Below are 15,377 nucleotides of genomic sequence, written 5' to 3'. Positions count from 1 at the left end.
CAGGAAGCGCCAGTCATCGGCTCTATTGGCTCGGCCTGCCCAGGAAATAACGGGGCCCTTCCTCACAGCGCGGGCTCTCATTGGCTGCTGGAGGCTGCGAAAGGGACATGTGAGCTCCTATTGGGTCAGATCAGCTGTCAGTCGAAAGGTCAGAGTTCAGCGGCTAATCTGAATACAAGCTGTCGTAGCTGTTTACATTCAGATCAGAGTTATTCCGGTTATAATGACGTACGAGCCTGCCGGCAGATCTGAAGCGATGCGGCAGCCGTCCCTGAGGATTTACTGATGGAATCATGTGTTTTGGACTAAATGTCTTTACTGGATTGGATCGTCTGGACCTTTGACAACGTTTCTGTTGGAATATAATCGATCGGTGGATTAAGTTACTGTGAGGCTTCATCTGTGAGTCGCGTCACTTTTGATCGTCCTGCCTGGTCTGACAGAGGCGCTGATTGGACGCGCTGTGGTGATGGTATCTTGAAATGGTTTGCGTTGGTCGAATCACGAGGACTTCAGCTTTCAGACGGTGGATCATATGAGCGTGAAGTTAACATAGCAGCTGTGTGCACAGACCGAGCTGCCGCCGCTGGAGTGTTAACAGGTTAATCATAAAGTCACATTTGTATTTCAAACAAATGGCAAACTTATGAGCAAATTTTAACAAAACTCCTTCCACCGCTATGCATCATGGGAAATCTGAGGGGCGGACTTAGGCTACTACTAAAACTTTGAATAATAGCCTTTTATTTGCTAGAATCACTGATTTGACCCGGCCTATATTTGGGACGGGCCTTTAATTCGTTTTGCACAGAACTGAAACTACTATGATAAATAATAATATCAAATACACGTCATTCATTTTGTTTTAGCTCTGACAGACGGCTTATGGGCTTTTATTTTGAAGGCAGCAACGTAAGAGAAGTGTGGCAGAAGTTAGCAGACAGAGAGCGACGGACTTCACATGACAGGATTCACAACGTGGATTCATTTTTATGAAAAGCTGATTCTTTTGATCGGCAGACCCTCACAGACTGAAGGAAGATTACTGAGGGAGTCAGCACTTTTCTCCTTTCCTCTCTTGTAGCCAGGCAGGTTACAGCGCTAAAGCTATAAGAATTAGACTTTGGGGCTCGTTGTTTCCGTTAAATGAACTGTAACTAATGATGTGCAGCATGTCCACACTGACATATTGATCATTTGTTTAAACATTAATATTTGTATTAACGATCTAAGCAGCTTAGAAGCAGCTAAAGCGGCGACCCCGCGGGGTAAAAGTAACGGTTTGGTGGTTTGTGTGAACAAAGTGGCCTGAGGTCGAGTCAAAATCCCGGCCTAAATTATTGTGCCAGTCCGACCCTGGCTAGTTCTAATCTATGCTAGTTCTAATCTATGCTAGTTCTAATCTATGCTAGTTCTAATCTATGCGAGTTCTAATCTATGCTAGTTCTAATCTATGCGAGTTCTAATCTATGCTAGTTCTAATCTATGCTAGTTCTAATCTATGCGAGTTCTAATCTATGCGAGTTCTAATCTATGCTAGTTCTAATCTATGCTAGTTCTAATCTATGCGAGTTCTAATCTATGCTAGTTCTAATCTATGCGAGTTCTAATCTATGCAAGTTCTAATCTATGCAAGTTCTAATCTATGCTAGTTCTAATCTATGCGAGTTCTAATCTATGCTAGTTCTAATCTATGCTAGTTCTAATCTATGCGAGTTCTAATCTATGCGAGTTCTAATCTATGCGAGTTCTAATCTATGCTAGTTCTAATCTATGCGAGTTCTAATCTATGCGAGTTCTAATCTATGCGAGTTCTAATCTATGCGAGTTCTAATCTATGCGAGTTCTAATCTATGCAAGTTCTAATCTATGCTAGATCTAATCTATGCTAGATCTAATCTACGCGAGTTCTAATCTACGCTAGTTCTAATCTATGCGAGTTCTAATCTATGCTAGATCTAATCTATGCGAGTTCTAATCTATGCGAGTTCTAATCTATGCTAGATCTAATCTATGCGAGTTCTAATCTATGCTAGTTCTAATCTATGCGAGTTCTAATCTATGCTAGTTCTAATCTATGCGAGTTCTAATCTATGCAAGTTCTAATCTATGCTAGATCTAATCTATGCGAGTTCTAATCTATGCGAGTTCTAATCTATGCTAGATCTAATCTATGCGAGTTCTAATCTATGCGAGTTCTAATCTATGCGAGATCTAATCTATGCGAGATCTAATCTATGCTAGATCTAATCTATGCGAGTTCTAATCTATGCTAGATCTAATCTATGCGAATTCTAATCTATGCGAGATCTAATCTATGCTAGATCTAATCTATGCGAGTTCTAATCTATGCTAGATCTAATCTATGCGAGTTCTAATCTATGCGAGTTCTAATCTATGCGAGTTCTATTCTATGCGAGTTCTAATCTATGCGAGTTCTAATCTATGCGAGTTCTAATCTATGCGAGTTCTAATCTTCGCGAGTTCTAATCTACACGAGTTCTAATCTATGCTAACACTAATGTTTTTAATCTGCTTTGCTGCTACTGCTGGTCTCATCCACCGTTGACTGTGATATCTCCAATAACCTTAAATCAGATAGCTCACAAGTCGTTCCGTTGCTGCTCGCTGAGCGACTAGCGTTAGCTCAGTTTGTGTTCTGTTCAGGTGTTTTTTACTTCGGTGTTGAACGTTCTGGAAGTTTCTACCATGAGACGAATAACCACCGAGGTCGTCTCCTCTCCAAAACAAACAAGACATTAAAGACACTGAATAAAGCAGCTTCATCTCTTTTGTTATATTTTCCATCAAATCTGATGTTCATGTCTACATTTCGCACATGGACATCTGAGAACATAAGAACATACGTCAGCTGGTGAATTTGCCTGATCTTCGCAGGTCTTCAGACTGCCGTGGAAACACACAGAACAAAGGGCTGAAGGAAGCTTTTGGTTCCTTGGAAGTAGATCCAGGGACTAAAAGTCCCGGGTGCCTTTGGTGGAAACACAGCTTTAGAGCGCTGCAGAGCTGCTAGACGTTCTCTACCGTCAGATTTGCCAAAGTGCCCCAAACAAGACCACTGAAAAACCCTGCTTGGTCAGGCGCCTCCTTACCTTGTTGCACACATCCTCCTCTTTTACATTTAATCATTTAGCTGACGCTTTTTATCCAAAGCGACTTACAATTGCTCTATATGTCCTAAGAGTTAAGTGTCTTGCTCAGGGACACAATGGTGGATGGGTCACAGTGGGGAATTGAACCCGGGTCTCTCACACCAAAGGCAGGCGTCTTATCCATTGCACGCCAGATATACTTAAGCGGCGGCGACTCAAACGGCATTGTTCACATACTTGCCTGCGTACTTTGCGCGTATCTGGAAGATTAAACGAATATCCAGTAGGATCCGGATCCTCTCTTCCTCTGTAACTTCCGAAAACAAAAGACACTCGAGGAGGTTTGTGATTTTAATGAGACATCATAAAGATGTCGGTCATTGTGGACTAGCTCCAGCTTCAAAACATCTCGCCGTTATTCTCCTTTGTTCAGTCAGCTGCTGACCTGCATTGCATTGCTGCCATCGTCAGATCCTGATACACGTTCATGTGCTGAACTACATCTTGAGGACGTGAAGATGCGCTCAGCCCACGCTCCAAAGGAACGCAGGATATGCGTAGTTAAAAGAAAGTATATCAAGGCCTTAAAGTGAAACTCCCGTCGCTCCTCACGCCCTGGAATGACCTACAGAAGATCTTAAAACTACTCTTTCATCTCCGTATCTGCCTTCAGGAAATCTCCTGCAGACGTTTCAGAGGTCTGCAGTTGTTTAGAACCTATTCTAACGTTAACCTTACGGCCTGTTTATCTTTTAACTTGCTTCCTGTTGTGAAGTGAGTTTGTGTTTTATGTTTCTTGTATCGTCTCATCAGTAATCTGATTGTCCTCTTTATCTTATTCCCGTGTGTCCGTCCCTTCAGGAGGACGTCCTCCTCTCGCCAGGCCGTGGTTCTAAATAACAAGTTTCTTCTTAACTGACTTGCCTGGTGACGTAAATTTAAAAAAACTCTCCTCCTCCCCCGTTTCCTCTCGCCTCCTCTCCTCGTTCCCTCTCTCCCCCTCTCTCCTCCTCCCTCGTTCCCTCTCTCCCCCCTCATTCCCTCTCTCCCCCCTCTCTCCTCCTCCCTCGTTCCCTCTCTCCCCCTCTCTCCTCCTCCCTCGTTTCCTCTCTCCCCCCTCATTCCCTCTCTCCCCCCTCTCTCCTCCTCCCTCGTTTCCTCTCTCCCCCCTCATTCTCTCTCTCCCCCCTCTCTCCTCCTCCCTCGTTCCCTCTCCCCTCCTCTCCTCGTTCCCTCTCTCCCCCTCTCTCCTCCTCTCTCCTCGTTCCCTCACTCCCCCCCTCGTTCCCTCTCCCCTCCTCTCCTCGTTCCCTCTCTCCCCCTCTCTCCTCCTCCCTCGTTCCCTCTCTCCCCCTCTCTCCTCCCCCCTCGTTCCCTCTCTCCCCCTCTCTCCTCCTCCCTCGTTCCCTCTCTCCCCCTCTCTCCTCCTCCCTTGTTCCCTCTCCTCCTCCCTCGTTCCCTCTCTCCCCCTCTCTCCTCCTCCCTCGTTCCCTCTCTCCCCCTCTCTCCTCCTCCCTCGTTCCCTCTCTCCCCGTCTCTCCACTCTCGTTCCCTCTCTCCCCCTCTCTCCTCCTCTCTCCTCGTTCCCTCACTCCCCCCCTCGTTCCCTCTCCCCTCCTCTCCTCGTTCCCTCTCTCCCCCTCTCTCCTCCTCCCTCGTTCCCTCTCTCCCCCTCTCTCCTCCCCCCTCGTTCCCTCTCTCCCCCTCTCTCCTCCTCCCTCGTTCCCTCTCTCCCCCTCTCTCCTCCCCCCTCGTTCCCTCTCTCCCCCTCTCTCCTCCTCCCTCGTTCCCTCTCTCCCCCTCTCTCCTCCTCCCTCGTTCCCTCTCTCCCCGTCTCTCCACTCTCGTTCCCTCTCTCCCCGTCTCTACCTCCTTGTTCCCTCTCTCCCCCTCTCTCGTTCCCTCTCTCCCCTCTCTCCCCCTCTCTCCTCCCCCTCGTTCCCTCTCTCCCCCTCTCTCCTCCCCCCTCGTTCCCTCTCTCCCCCTCTCTCCTCCTCCCTCGTTCCCTCTCTCCTCCTCCCTCGTTCCCTCTCTCCCCCCCTCTCCTCCTCCCTCGTTCCCTCTCTCCTCCTCCCTCGTTCCCTCTCTCCCCCCTCTCCTCCTCCCTCGTTCCCTCTCTCCCCCTCTCTCCTCCTCCCTCGTTCCCCTCTCCCCCCTCTTTCCCTCTCTCCCCTCTCTCCCCCCCTCCCCCTGCTCCTCCTGCAGTGTTGCGTTCCTTCTGTTGCAGCAGTGATGAATATTTGATGCTCCTGCATGCGTCAGCGGGCGAGAGACCTCAGACTCCCAGCCTCTCTCTCTCTCTGCAGCTGAGTCAGCTTCTGTCCAATGATCTGAGAGGACCCCCCCCCCCCCGGTTTACCCCTCCCCCTCTCTTTTCTCACTCTCAGAGTGACATCAGCTCTGATAATACAGAAGCTCCTCCCACCTGACATCAGGTCACATGACCAGGTTTATTATGTATTTTTATCTTCTCAAGTGCTGACAATTCATGAAATTTACTCCTACTTTCAAACTAAGGTATAAAAGCAAGCTATAAAACTTCTTAAAGGACCAGTCTGTAATATTTCTGATGATCTACGGACAGAAATGCAATATAAGATCCATAACTATGTGTTGAACACGTAAGAAGTAATAATATACTGCAGGGGTCGTACAGTGTTCCTCAGTCGGTTGAGGGTTTGATTCCACCTCAAGACAACTTTGTTTTTTCTCTCTCCGACAAAAAGATTCAGCAGCGCATGTTTCTGAGGTCACGGCATGCGCTGCACTGTTTGTGTTTCGGTGTTTGATCCTCATCCATCAACCTACAGACGCTTTTCATTTCCCCAGTATCTCCAGGCAGAGAACATTTAGGGGAATCACGTTCTCTGACGGCTCTTTCAGAGACTCTTTCAAAGTAAAAGCTCAGTTCAACTCCAAATACTGCATTACAGTAAACAAGCTTCTTGCGCTTTTATTTTGTAGGCAGAACCACTAAAGAGGAAGTGATTATGTGAGTAACTGTCATGACTGAGATCTATTTCAGCAGCTGTCAAAGTGTTTATTCATTTATATTTAATGCCGCTATCAAAGCACCGTAATCTGGCAGCGGGCCAGATATTGTTGTTGGCGGCAGTTTTGGCGAGGATCCATAATCACAGAGAGAATCAACGTGTTTCCCTTTTCAGTGTTTGTATAAACTTTATCTAACGTGTGGTTTATAAAGGACTGTGGTGTCCTGCGCTCTCTGAAAGGTTAGAGGGCAGTGGTAGACTGGATAGATGGTTGCAGTTCTCAACCCTCACCACTAGATGCCGCTAAATCTCACACACTGAACCTTTAAAGCTCCAGAGGCCTGTCAGGTGGTTGGAGCTGCCAGCAGGTGCTTGTGATTTCAGGAGAGGAAGAATGTTTCTGAATTATTTGACGACGCGCGGTTAATAAGACGTCATCTCACCACTGACTTTACGCAGCGCGGTGGTGATGACGCTTCGTTGTTTTGCCACAGGACAAACGCAGCAGTGCTGATGGTCCAGGGCCGTCACAACCATCAATAAGCCTAATTGTCATGGAAACAATTGTGGCTCTCACAGCTTCACACACCTCCCGCAAACACAATCCATGCAAATAGCGGGCTTCCCAGGAGCAGTGGGTGCAATTGATGGCGCTCATATAAAGATCAACTTTCATTTCCGATGTGTGTGTCAAAATGTGTTCTCTTGAAAATGGATTATTGTCTGTTGAACGTAAACTCCTCTGACGAGTTTCACCATTCAGTGTGAATTTATCTGAGAACATTCTGAAACAAGGAAATCTCTTCATTGATTGGTCCTGTGTCGTGAATCAGCTCTCAGACTGATACTTAATATTTAGTCCTACACGGGGGCGGAGCTGGACTCTCAGCACAGTGGGGGCGGAGCTTCATCGCGGGGCCCACCTGCTTCGCTGCTGCCGGAGCTGATCGCAGCCACTCTACTAAATGTTTGTGCTCACACCAGAAGCGTCCCAGCGTCAAGCAGCACAGAGCAGATGAACACGGCAGGAAGTCCGACACATAAAACGGGCGAGAATCCGGTAAATTTTCAAAATAAAATACCCGGGACAGACTTCCACTCGTATATAAACAATAAACACAGTAAAATCAGCAAAAGATAAATAAAAATAACTACGTAGCTCAAGCAAGCACTAATCACCAAATCAACTAAATGTAAACGTGTCGGCAAAATCTGGCAGGCAAAACGCTCTTATTCTGAAATGCTCCTGTGGTAAATGCTAGATGCACCTGAGGAATGAAAGCGCTCCGCTGCTGAAACGCTTCTGAGAGGCTTCCGGCGGACGCCGTAAATAAACCCTTGGCTCAGTCTACGTCCGTCTCTCAGAATTCCAGAATTATTTGCTAATAAGTTTGCCATTTTTTTGAAATACAAATGTAACTTTGATTTTTATTAAAACGTGTCTCCGTTACCGTTGAAACCATGAGTGAAGCGACTGTTTCGTCTGATAAGAGCTCCTGAATTTTCCTTGTTTCGTCCACATTCACATCCACTGAGCTTAATCTTATGGCCCACATACGGGGCCCCTACCGGCCTGAGGAGCTTGATGAATACGGGCCCCGGTGTTGAAATAAGCGTCTGCTTGCTAGCGGTCTTCTTGTTCACCTGTCCTGGTGCATAGCTGCCTTTCTTAGCACGTTGGTTCCGGGTTAAACCAGCGTGAAAGACGCGTCCAGAGCCGCCGCATCGTCGCGCCCCAGAGCTCCACAGGGTGCTTTTATTCAGCCGAGTCAGAATAAACTGCGGACAACAGGAAGAAGAGATTTGATTATGAAAAGAAATGAATAGAAGATCATTAGACTCATTCTGCTCTCCGTCCCTGCTCTAAGGACTGCGCTGCCTTAATCAATCTGATGGAGCAGTTTGGGGTTCAGTTACCTGCTCTGGCAGGGAAAGCTATTTGTCAACCTGTGTTTTTGTGTCTATGTTACTAAAGGTTGGTCCAGTATTGAGCGAGCGAGCTGCAGGGAAACAGGTCTGTAAGTGTCTGACAGCAGGATGGAGAGGATCCCCACAGAGAAACAGTCACTCTGTAGCTCTCGTCAAAGCCACCAGACAATTTAACCCGGCAGGACTCGGGAGTCGCTGGTGTGCCGCTGCCTCGGCCGGTTTGTTGAGTGACTTTGTTGTTTTAAAGGGTTAAAAAAAACAGTCAACACAATAACACACAAACGCAAGATTGCAGGGAATTTAGATATTTTAAAGTCAACCGTACATAAGGTGCGTGACCTTCGAGCCTTCAGGTTCAGGACCAATAAAGCCACAGGTGGACTTCAGAACACAGTCTGACCCCGCGTCAAGAAATGCGAGTCCACATCGCTGAGACGTTGAGATTAAAAAGGCTTAAAGCCTTTCTAAATAAACAAACACCCGTTTGACTGATTTTCCCTGAAGTGGCCGAAAAACATCATTAAAATCATTTACAGCCACAAAAAGATCCAGATTCAGGATCATAAACCCAAACAGAGATTCTGTTTCTGCAAACAGCCTCAAATATTTTATACAGTTTAATCAGGAATCAGATTAATTAATACTTTATTTATTTTCCTAAATAAGGTGAACAGGAGAAAAACTACATTTGAGCTGATGCTGTTTTCAGAGCGTCAGTCGAGCAAATACGAGAGCAGAGTTTCATATGTTCACATGTTCGTCGCCTTATGAGCCAAACGCTGAGCGCCAGCGTGTGGATGTGATGCGCTGCGCGGCGTTACGAACAGTATAACACTGTTATATTAAAGAAATCTTTCCAACAAGTCCTATTTCTTTACCTCGTCAGCACCTCGTTCAGCGAGCCGACTAAATGTTTAGACACAGAGGAAGTCATTCTGTTTCCTCTCTGTTCAAATGGGGGAATCCAGATCAGTACCTGGGTCTGTGTGGCCCCCTCCAGCCAGCGAGGGAGGCCCCTTCCTGCAGATCGGCTATAAATGGGCGGAGCTCCGGGCCTCCTTTCCTCCGGTGCACAAGCGTTGGTGAAAGTGCGTTTTTTACCCACCAAACAGCTTCAGCTTCACCAGCCTCGCTCTCTGTCAGAGTCCGCCTCCTTCTCTTCCTGCAGTCAGGACGGATTAATATTAATGAGCTTCACTGAGCGTTTGGAGGGCCGGACATGGAGCTCCCTCACAGGGGCCACATTTCAAGCTGATTGTGATTTATAAACGGAGCTTGCTTACAGATGTGCGTACGCACGGTTTTATAACTCTGAATATTTTTTGCCGTACACCATTTCTGGCACTTTTAGCGAGGTTTCTACGCACGGTTTTATAAATGAGGCCCCTGGTCTGTCTCCTGCTGAAGATGTGTGGCGCATCATGAAGAGGGCGACCACAGACGGCTGAGCAGCTGAAGACACGACACGATGTTAACACGCCTCATTCCCAGCTTGGTTGACCGTGTTGCAGGCATGAAATCTAACTTTGTTGATATTTACAAAACACAATTAACGCTGGTCAGTTAAACTACTGAAAATCTTTTCTTTGTACTTCTCTCAGTTAAACAAAGCTTTACATTAATTAACGAATCCCGATTTTTGTTTTTATTGCATTTTGGAAAAACATTTTCTGGAAACAGGGTTTGTATTTTTATCTACAGAGTTTGGTGGATTTGACGAGGTTCTGGTTAAACAGAAAGGATCTTACTCTTTATATAAAGCTCTCTCTCTGGAGGGATCCTCTCCATCATGCTGTCAGACACTTACAAAGACCTGTTTTGCTGCTGCTGACTGCAGCTCGCTCAATACTGGACCAGTTTCAAAGAAAATCGACCCAATTAGTCACACAGACGCAAAAACATGCTGCTCCAGGATCAGCTGTCTCTCTGCCCTGATGGACCGATGAATAAATCATCGTGGTGGAATAAATAGCTCTGCTGCTTCTGCCTCTGACGGCTGGAACACTGAGGCCTGTGACGTGAACGTGTGGCGTGTTGAACAGGATGCGCTCTGATCATCATGTTTAACCCTGACCCTTTAAAGCTCTGAGATTAATGTCAGATTTGTAACAAAGGATAAAGTTTTGTGATTTAAGCCATAATTTCTGTGTACAAGCAGTGTTTTCTGAAATCTTTTGAGTTTTTCTCCACAGAAATCAGCTGTATTTAAAATGACCTTTGGATCCCCGGGTTTAATGCAGCAACAGTTTGCATGATGTTCAGCCTGTACTGATCACCAATCATCACTTCTTTTTATCAATGATTTGTCTTCATCGTTTTACGTTTTCAGTGTTTGTTTTTGTTTTTCTTACAGTTCCTTTGGACTTATGATTTTGACGTGCATGCCTCCCGTTTCTCCATCATCTCCATGGTTATCCAGGGATGTGAGTGTTTCTTATAGCAGCAGAGGGGTCACAGCCGCATCACCAGCCGACACCACAAAGAGCAAAAACGCGTTAGCCGCCATCAGAGGTTGAAGTGCGTTCAGTTGTTGGAGGATCCAAACCCACGGGTGTGTCGGTATCACTTTATCTTATGGCTTCATTGTACGGCTTTCAGAAGTGAAGTGCGTTGCCCTTGTGAGGACCGCCGATACCACCTAGGGCTGTCGCGGTGAAGTCATTTCCCCCGTGGTACTATGTTTGGGCTCAACAGCGCGGTTTTTCATTAACAAAGTCATTTGGCGCGAGCTAGCTGCTGGGTGCTAGTCAACAACATTGCCAAGCAAACTCATTTCTGTCCTTTGATTTTGTCTTTTTCAGACGTAGCTTCATCGTCGCCTTCAGGGCCTGTCTATCAAGTCAATTTACGCACCGCAAAAACACCAACACACGCCGGTGCGGAGCAGAATGGGCCGTCCTCAGCTAACCGCTGCGTAACGTTACAACTAAATTTCCACAGAAAGCAACATGAAAAACAGCTGCAGGCATCCGACACACTGTCAGTTAGTGAGCTTCCAACGAGGCTTTCCGTTCAGTTTCTCTCGACTGTCCCTCAGGATCACAACGTTAGTCCAACATCGCCGAGCCTGCTAGCCACATTAGCCGCGCAATTTGCTAACGCCAAGTTAGCTAACCTTTAAAATAAACAGTTAAACAGCACAAAACACGGCAACACTTGCAGCTTCTAAGGTTTAAGTCGGGTCAGGCACAGCTAGGGCTGGGCAATAAAACAATAATGATAATTATCACAATATAATTTTCCTCAATTATTAATTAAATTCATATGAATCATGAACAAATTAGCACTTATTTTTCTGTTAAAATATTTATTTATTTATTACTTTAAATTTTTATCATAATAGTTTTTTGAATGTTCTAACTCGTGATGCTCTGTTTGGCATCAAGTGTTTGTCCCGTTCTGACCATAAAGAAAAGTTTAACCACATAATTAACCATCCGGTTTCTTCAATTTTCACTCAGGAGCAAAAATCTTAATCCTGAAATCCTGACATTTATCGTGATAATTATCAGTATGATATGAAATGTTTTTATCGTGATAACATTTTTGTTCAGCCCACGGCGATCCGTCCTTGAACTGTTACAGAGTGATTTATTAATTTAACACGCCCTGAAGTGTAAAGTCTGGACAGTGCGGTTGTTGCGGTGCTTGCGATTCTCCGTGGCAGGCTTGACCAATAGAGCGGTATCTCAATTTTGCAGGTTTTCGCGACAGCGCTAATACCTCGCACCTGCTCACTGATTCGCTTTGCGCCACCACCACCGCAGCTGTTTCCTCATTAGTAAACACAAGAGCGGAAAGGGAAAAGTTTAAGAGTTAGTAGTATTCATCAGGGTTTCTCCTGTGCAACACGCATCTGAGAAGAGGCGGGGAGAGACGAGGAACAGCAGGGAACGTTTTGTTCCGTCCTCCTGTTGTTGTTCATTTGTCCTTTCTGGGCTTAGGTGTTAGAGGACGATCCTGGACTGGGACCTGCAGACAGGCAGGAGTTTACTAAGCTATAAATAAATCAATATAGTTTATCAATTTTGCAAGTTTGTCTTAGTTCTATATTTCATTTCAGTGAATTTCTTTCGCATGGAGGTGTGATTATGACTTCAGGTCAAACGAGTGTTCCACCTTAAAGAGTCTGTTCGTGACTCGTACGTTTTCGTTCAGCACCAAGAAATGCAGGCGTATGCCAACAAAAGTGAGGAAGAAGAAGCCTGCTAGCTACTAAACATGGTGAACACAATAAAAAGGATTCAAAAAGTCAACAATCATGAGGGGACGTAACTTTAGTTTGTTAACCACAAAACTTTCCTCCAATAAACCCGGGCTCGAGTTTAAAGGTCATAAAGACATCAAGATTTACATCCATTTGTCGAAGTCAGCACGTGTCTCTCAGTTGTCATGGGAGAACTTTGCACGCCATCGTGTCCTGCTCACCAGTACATCACCATGGAACATGTCGTTGAGCGCTTGTTTCCTGGCGAGGCTGGAGGCTGTTGATGCGGTGTGACCCTCTGCTGATGTTTCTGTTTGTGTCATTATTTGGTTGTTTTGGTTTTAGTTTACATCAGAAACGAGATTTCACTGGACGGAGCTGCTGCAGCTCAGACGCCACATCACGTTTCAGTGCAGTCTAATAAAGTCTGTGACTGAATCTAATGATGATCTCAGGATAATTAGATTGTAATAATTTTACACAAGCAGCTCGTGCTTTGTTTGGATTTTCATGACTCATGGTTTCTGGCTGCAGCCAGAAAACAAAATACCACGTGAACCGAGTTCAGCGTCGACAACACAGGCTGATCCACACGCCCAGTATGTGACATGGCTGAATCCAAATATGGCTGGAATTTTTTACGTAGCAGCAAGCTTCTTTATTTTTTATTTAACCTTTATTTAACAAGATAAAGTCTCTTTTTTCAAAGGCGCTCTGGCCAAGAAAGGCAGCAGGACAGCGAGTTTGACATTACAGACGTAGAATGAGAACAATATCATTAAAACATTAACAGAATACTATAAAAAACATCACATTGAAACATCTTCAAGCAACTAAATCAGTCCCTCCCAGATTTCGCAGCTATTAACACAAATTCAACAAATCTCTGTGAATTCAGCACGACTGCAAATTTGACTTATCGCCGTTTCGGCAAGCGGGAAGCTTCCGGTCAGCGATGTGATGCACACCCTTAAACCTGTATTCTATCGAACGGCCAGCAGGGGGCGACTCTTCTGGTTGCAAAAGAAGTCCAGCTCCATTAGAAATAACGGTAAAATGTTTCTACTTCTCAGCTGAATAATTACCCCAGTAAACACTTGATGAGTTTATGGTCTCAGTCGCTAGTTTCAAGTCTTCTTCAACACAAAATGACTCATTTAGTGTAAATTATGGTCCCATTTATTTTTAAAATAGACCACAAAGCAGAGTGTGTTTCAGGGCGGGATTATCTATGATTGACAAGTCTTTGTAATGGCGACCTGTCAATCAGGCTAGAGCCGACTCGTACCCTCAGCGCTGTGTAAATTTAACCAGCACCATTGAAAAAGCTTATTAGTTGTTGGCTGTTCACTTTCTCTGGTGAGTACATTTAGTTTTAAGCCTGTTGTTCACTAGACAAAGTTATCAGCCCTGTTAAAATGACGGCCGTTAGCTCCGCTGTATCATCACTTCCGGGCACTTCCTGGTTGCAAAAAACTCAACATGGCGGCCCCCTATCGGCCAAACTCGAGGCTTCATAACGGCAGTCCACAATGACTACGTCCATTTCTTATATACAGTCTATGCATTTCCCACATTCCCAAAATGTTGTCGTATGTCAGCAAACTCACTTCCTTGTGTGATAGCAACGTCTCACAATTGCAGATCTTCTTTCCTCAAAGCGGGGAAACTGTTCTGCAGAACGTGCAGTATCGCGGTCGAACATAAAGGAAATCGTATGCTGACAAACACTTTGCCGCCTCAAAACATACGGAGAGAATGTCAGAAACACATGGAGGACATCAGAAAGACACTGAGACACAGGCTGCTGCATCCCGGTCAGCTGCAAGCGCTAAAAGACACTAGGGTCAGGGTCAGGCTTGCAAAGTCCTGGAGGGACTGTTTAATGGTTCAACTATAATTCTAATGTGAAAAATATCACATCTACCTTTGCAGTTTGCACTTATTCCCACAATTTCAACGCAATAAAATGCCCAAGAACATCACAACTATCAGAAAAGCTTGCGCAAAGTCACACAAAAGGCCTTCGAAAGTCTATAGCGGGAATGCTAAATTAACACGAATGGAAAGCCTGCTTATTTAAAACATTTACACTCATCTCTGCAAGGAGTTCCAAGTAGACGGTGCACAGTATGACAAGGCAGTCTTTCCCAACAACGAAGTCATCCTGGGTTAAAAGCAGCTGCCTGCTGGACTGGGTACGATGAGTACTGACTGCAAAGCTGAAGAGGCTACTAATGTAATTTGGTCATTTGCCTTATAGAAAAAAATACACAAATGTAGCTGTCTCTGCGTAGCTAATGACGTCCAGGTCGTTAACTTTCATTTAAGCCTTTTCTGTTTGGATTCAGCCACAACAAGCTGTGTTTTCACTAGTCTGTATTGTCCATGATGCTGTGGTTATACACTGTATTTTAGAAGAAGATCCAGAGAACATGAAAACCAAATAGTTGTCATGAAAAGATTTCACTGCTCACACTCCCGGCTTTACCAGCTGTCTCCAGATGTTTGTTTGGGGACAAGTTTTATGTTTTTATGTGTTGGAGCAGCAGTATGTCGTCTAGGAATAGAAGATTCATTAGTGAGTTGTGGTCAGGGAGCGTGCTGATGTGACCGCTGACTGACTTCTCTTCGTCTTGTGTTCAGCCGAGGACCGTGGCAGGCTTCAGAGGGACAGTCCGCTACGCCTCAGTCAACGCTCATAAAAACAAGGTCAGTGCTGTTTGTTGTCTTTGAACAACTGGAACCACAAAGTACCACAGTGACTCTGATGATCCTGGTGAATGATGAAATATTCACCAGCAGCAGCGTTGGCGCTCTGAGTTTATATGTGACGCCGCTCTGCTGTCGGTGCTTGATGAGTCGTGGTTCAGGACACAAAGACGGTCCACGAATGGTGAACGACCACGTCCTAATGATGTGTTTCTGTTGTGTTCCTGCAGGAAATGGGTCGCCACGATGACCTGTGGTCATTGTTTTACATGTTGGTGGAGTTTGCTGTGGGACAGCTGCCATGGCGAAAGATAAAAGATAAGGTCAGACTGCTTCACCGGAACATGAACAAACCAGGAACCGGTCTCGCGCACATGTACCTCCACAGTTACTGACTTTCTAACAGTAGAGTGTAGCCTGTGA

At 45.5% G+C, this 15,377-nt stretch overlaps 1 protein-coding gene across 1 annotated transcript in view; it reads left to right on the top strand.

The window, feature by feature from the left end:
• ttbk1a (tau tubulin kinase 1a) overlaps positions 1 to 15,377 on the top strand; it is a 63,113-nt gene that overhangs the window by 18,842 nt on the left and 28,894 nt on the right. The window contains 2 exon segments of the mRNA XM_038714809.1: positions 14,889 to 14,954; positions 15,185 to 15,277. Coding sequence (XP_038570737.1) covers positions 14,889 to 14,954; positions 15,185 to 15,277 — 159 coding nt within the window.

This window comes from Micropterus salmoides, unplaced genomic scaffold, assembly GCF_014851395.1.
Source record: "Micropterus salmoides isolate LMB-PRFRI ecotype aquatic unplaced genomic scaffold, ASM1485139v1 Ms_hic_scaffold_12, whole genome shotgun sequence".
NCBI classification, from domain to species: domain Eukaryota; kingdom Metazoa; phylum Chordata; class Actinopteri; order Centrarchiformes; family Centrarchidae; genus Micropterus; species Micropterus salmoides.
The sequence above is the reverse complement of the archived record's forward strand: the minus strand, read 5'-3'. Positions and strand labels throughout refer to the sequence as shown.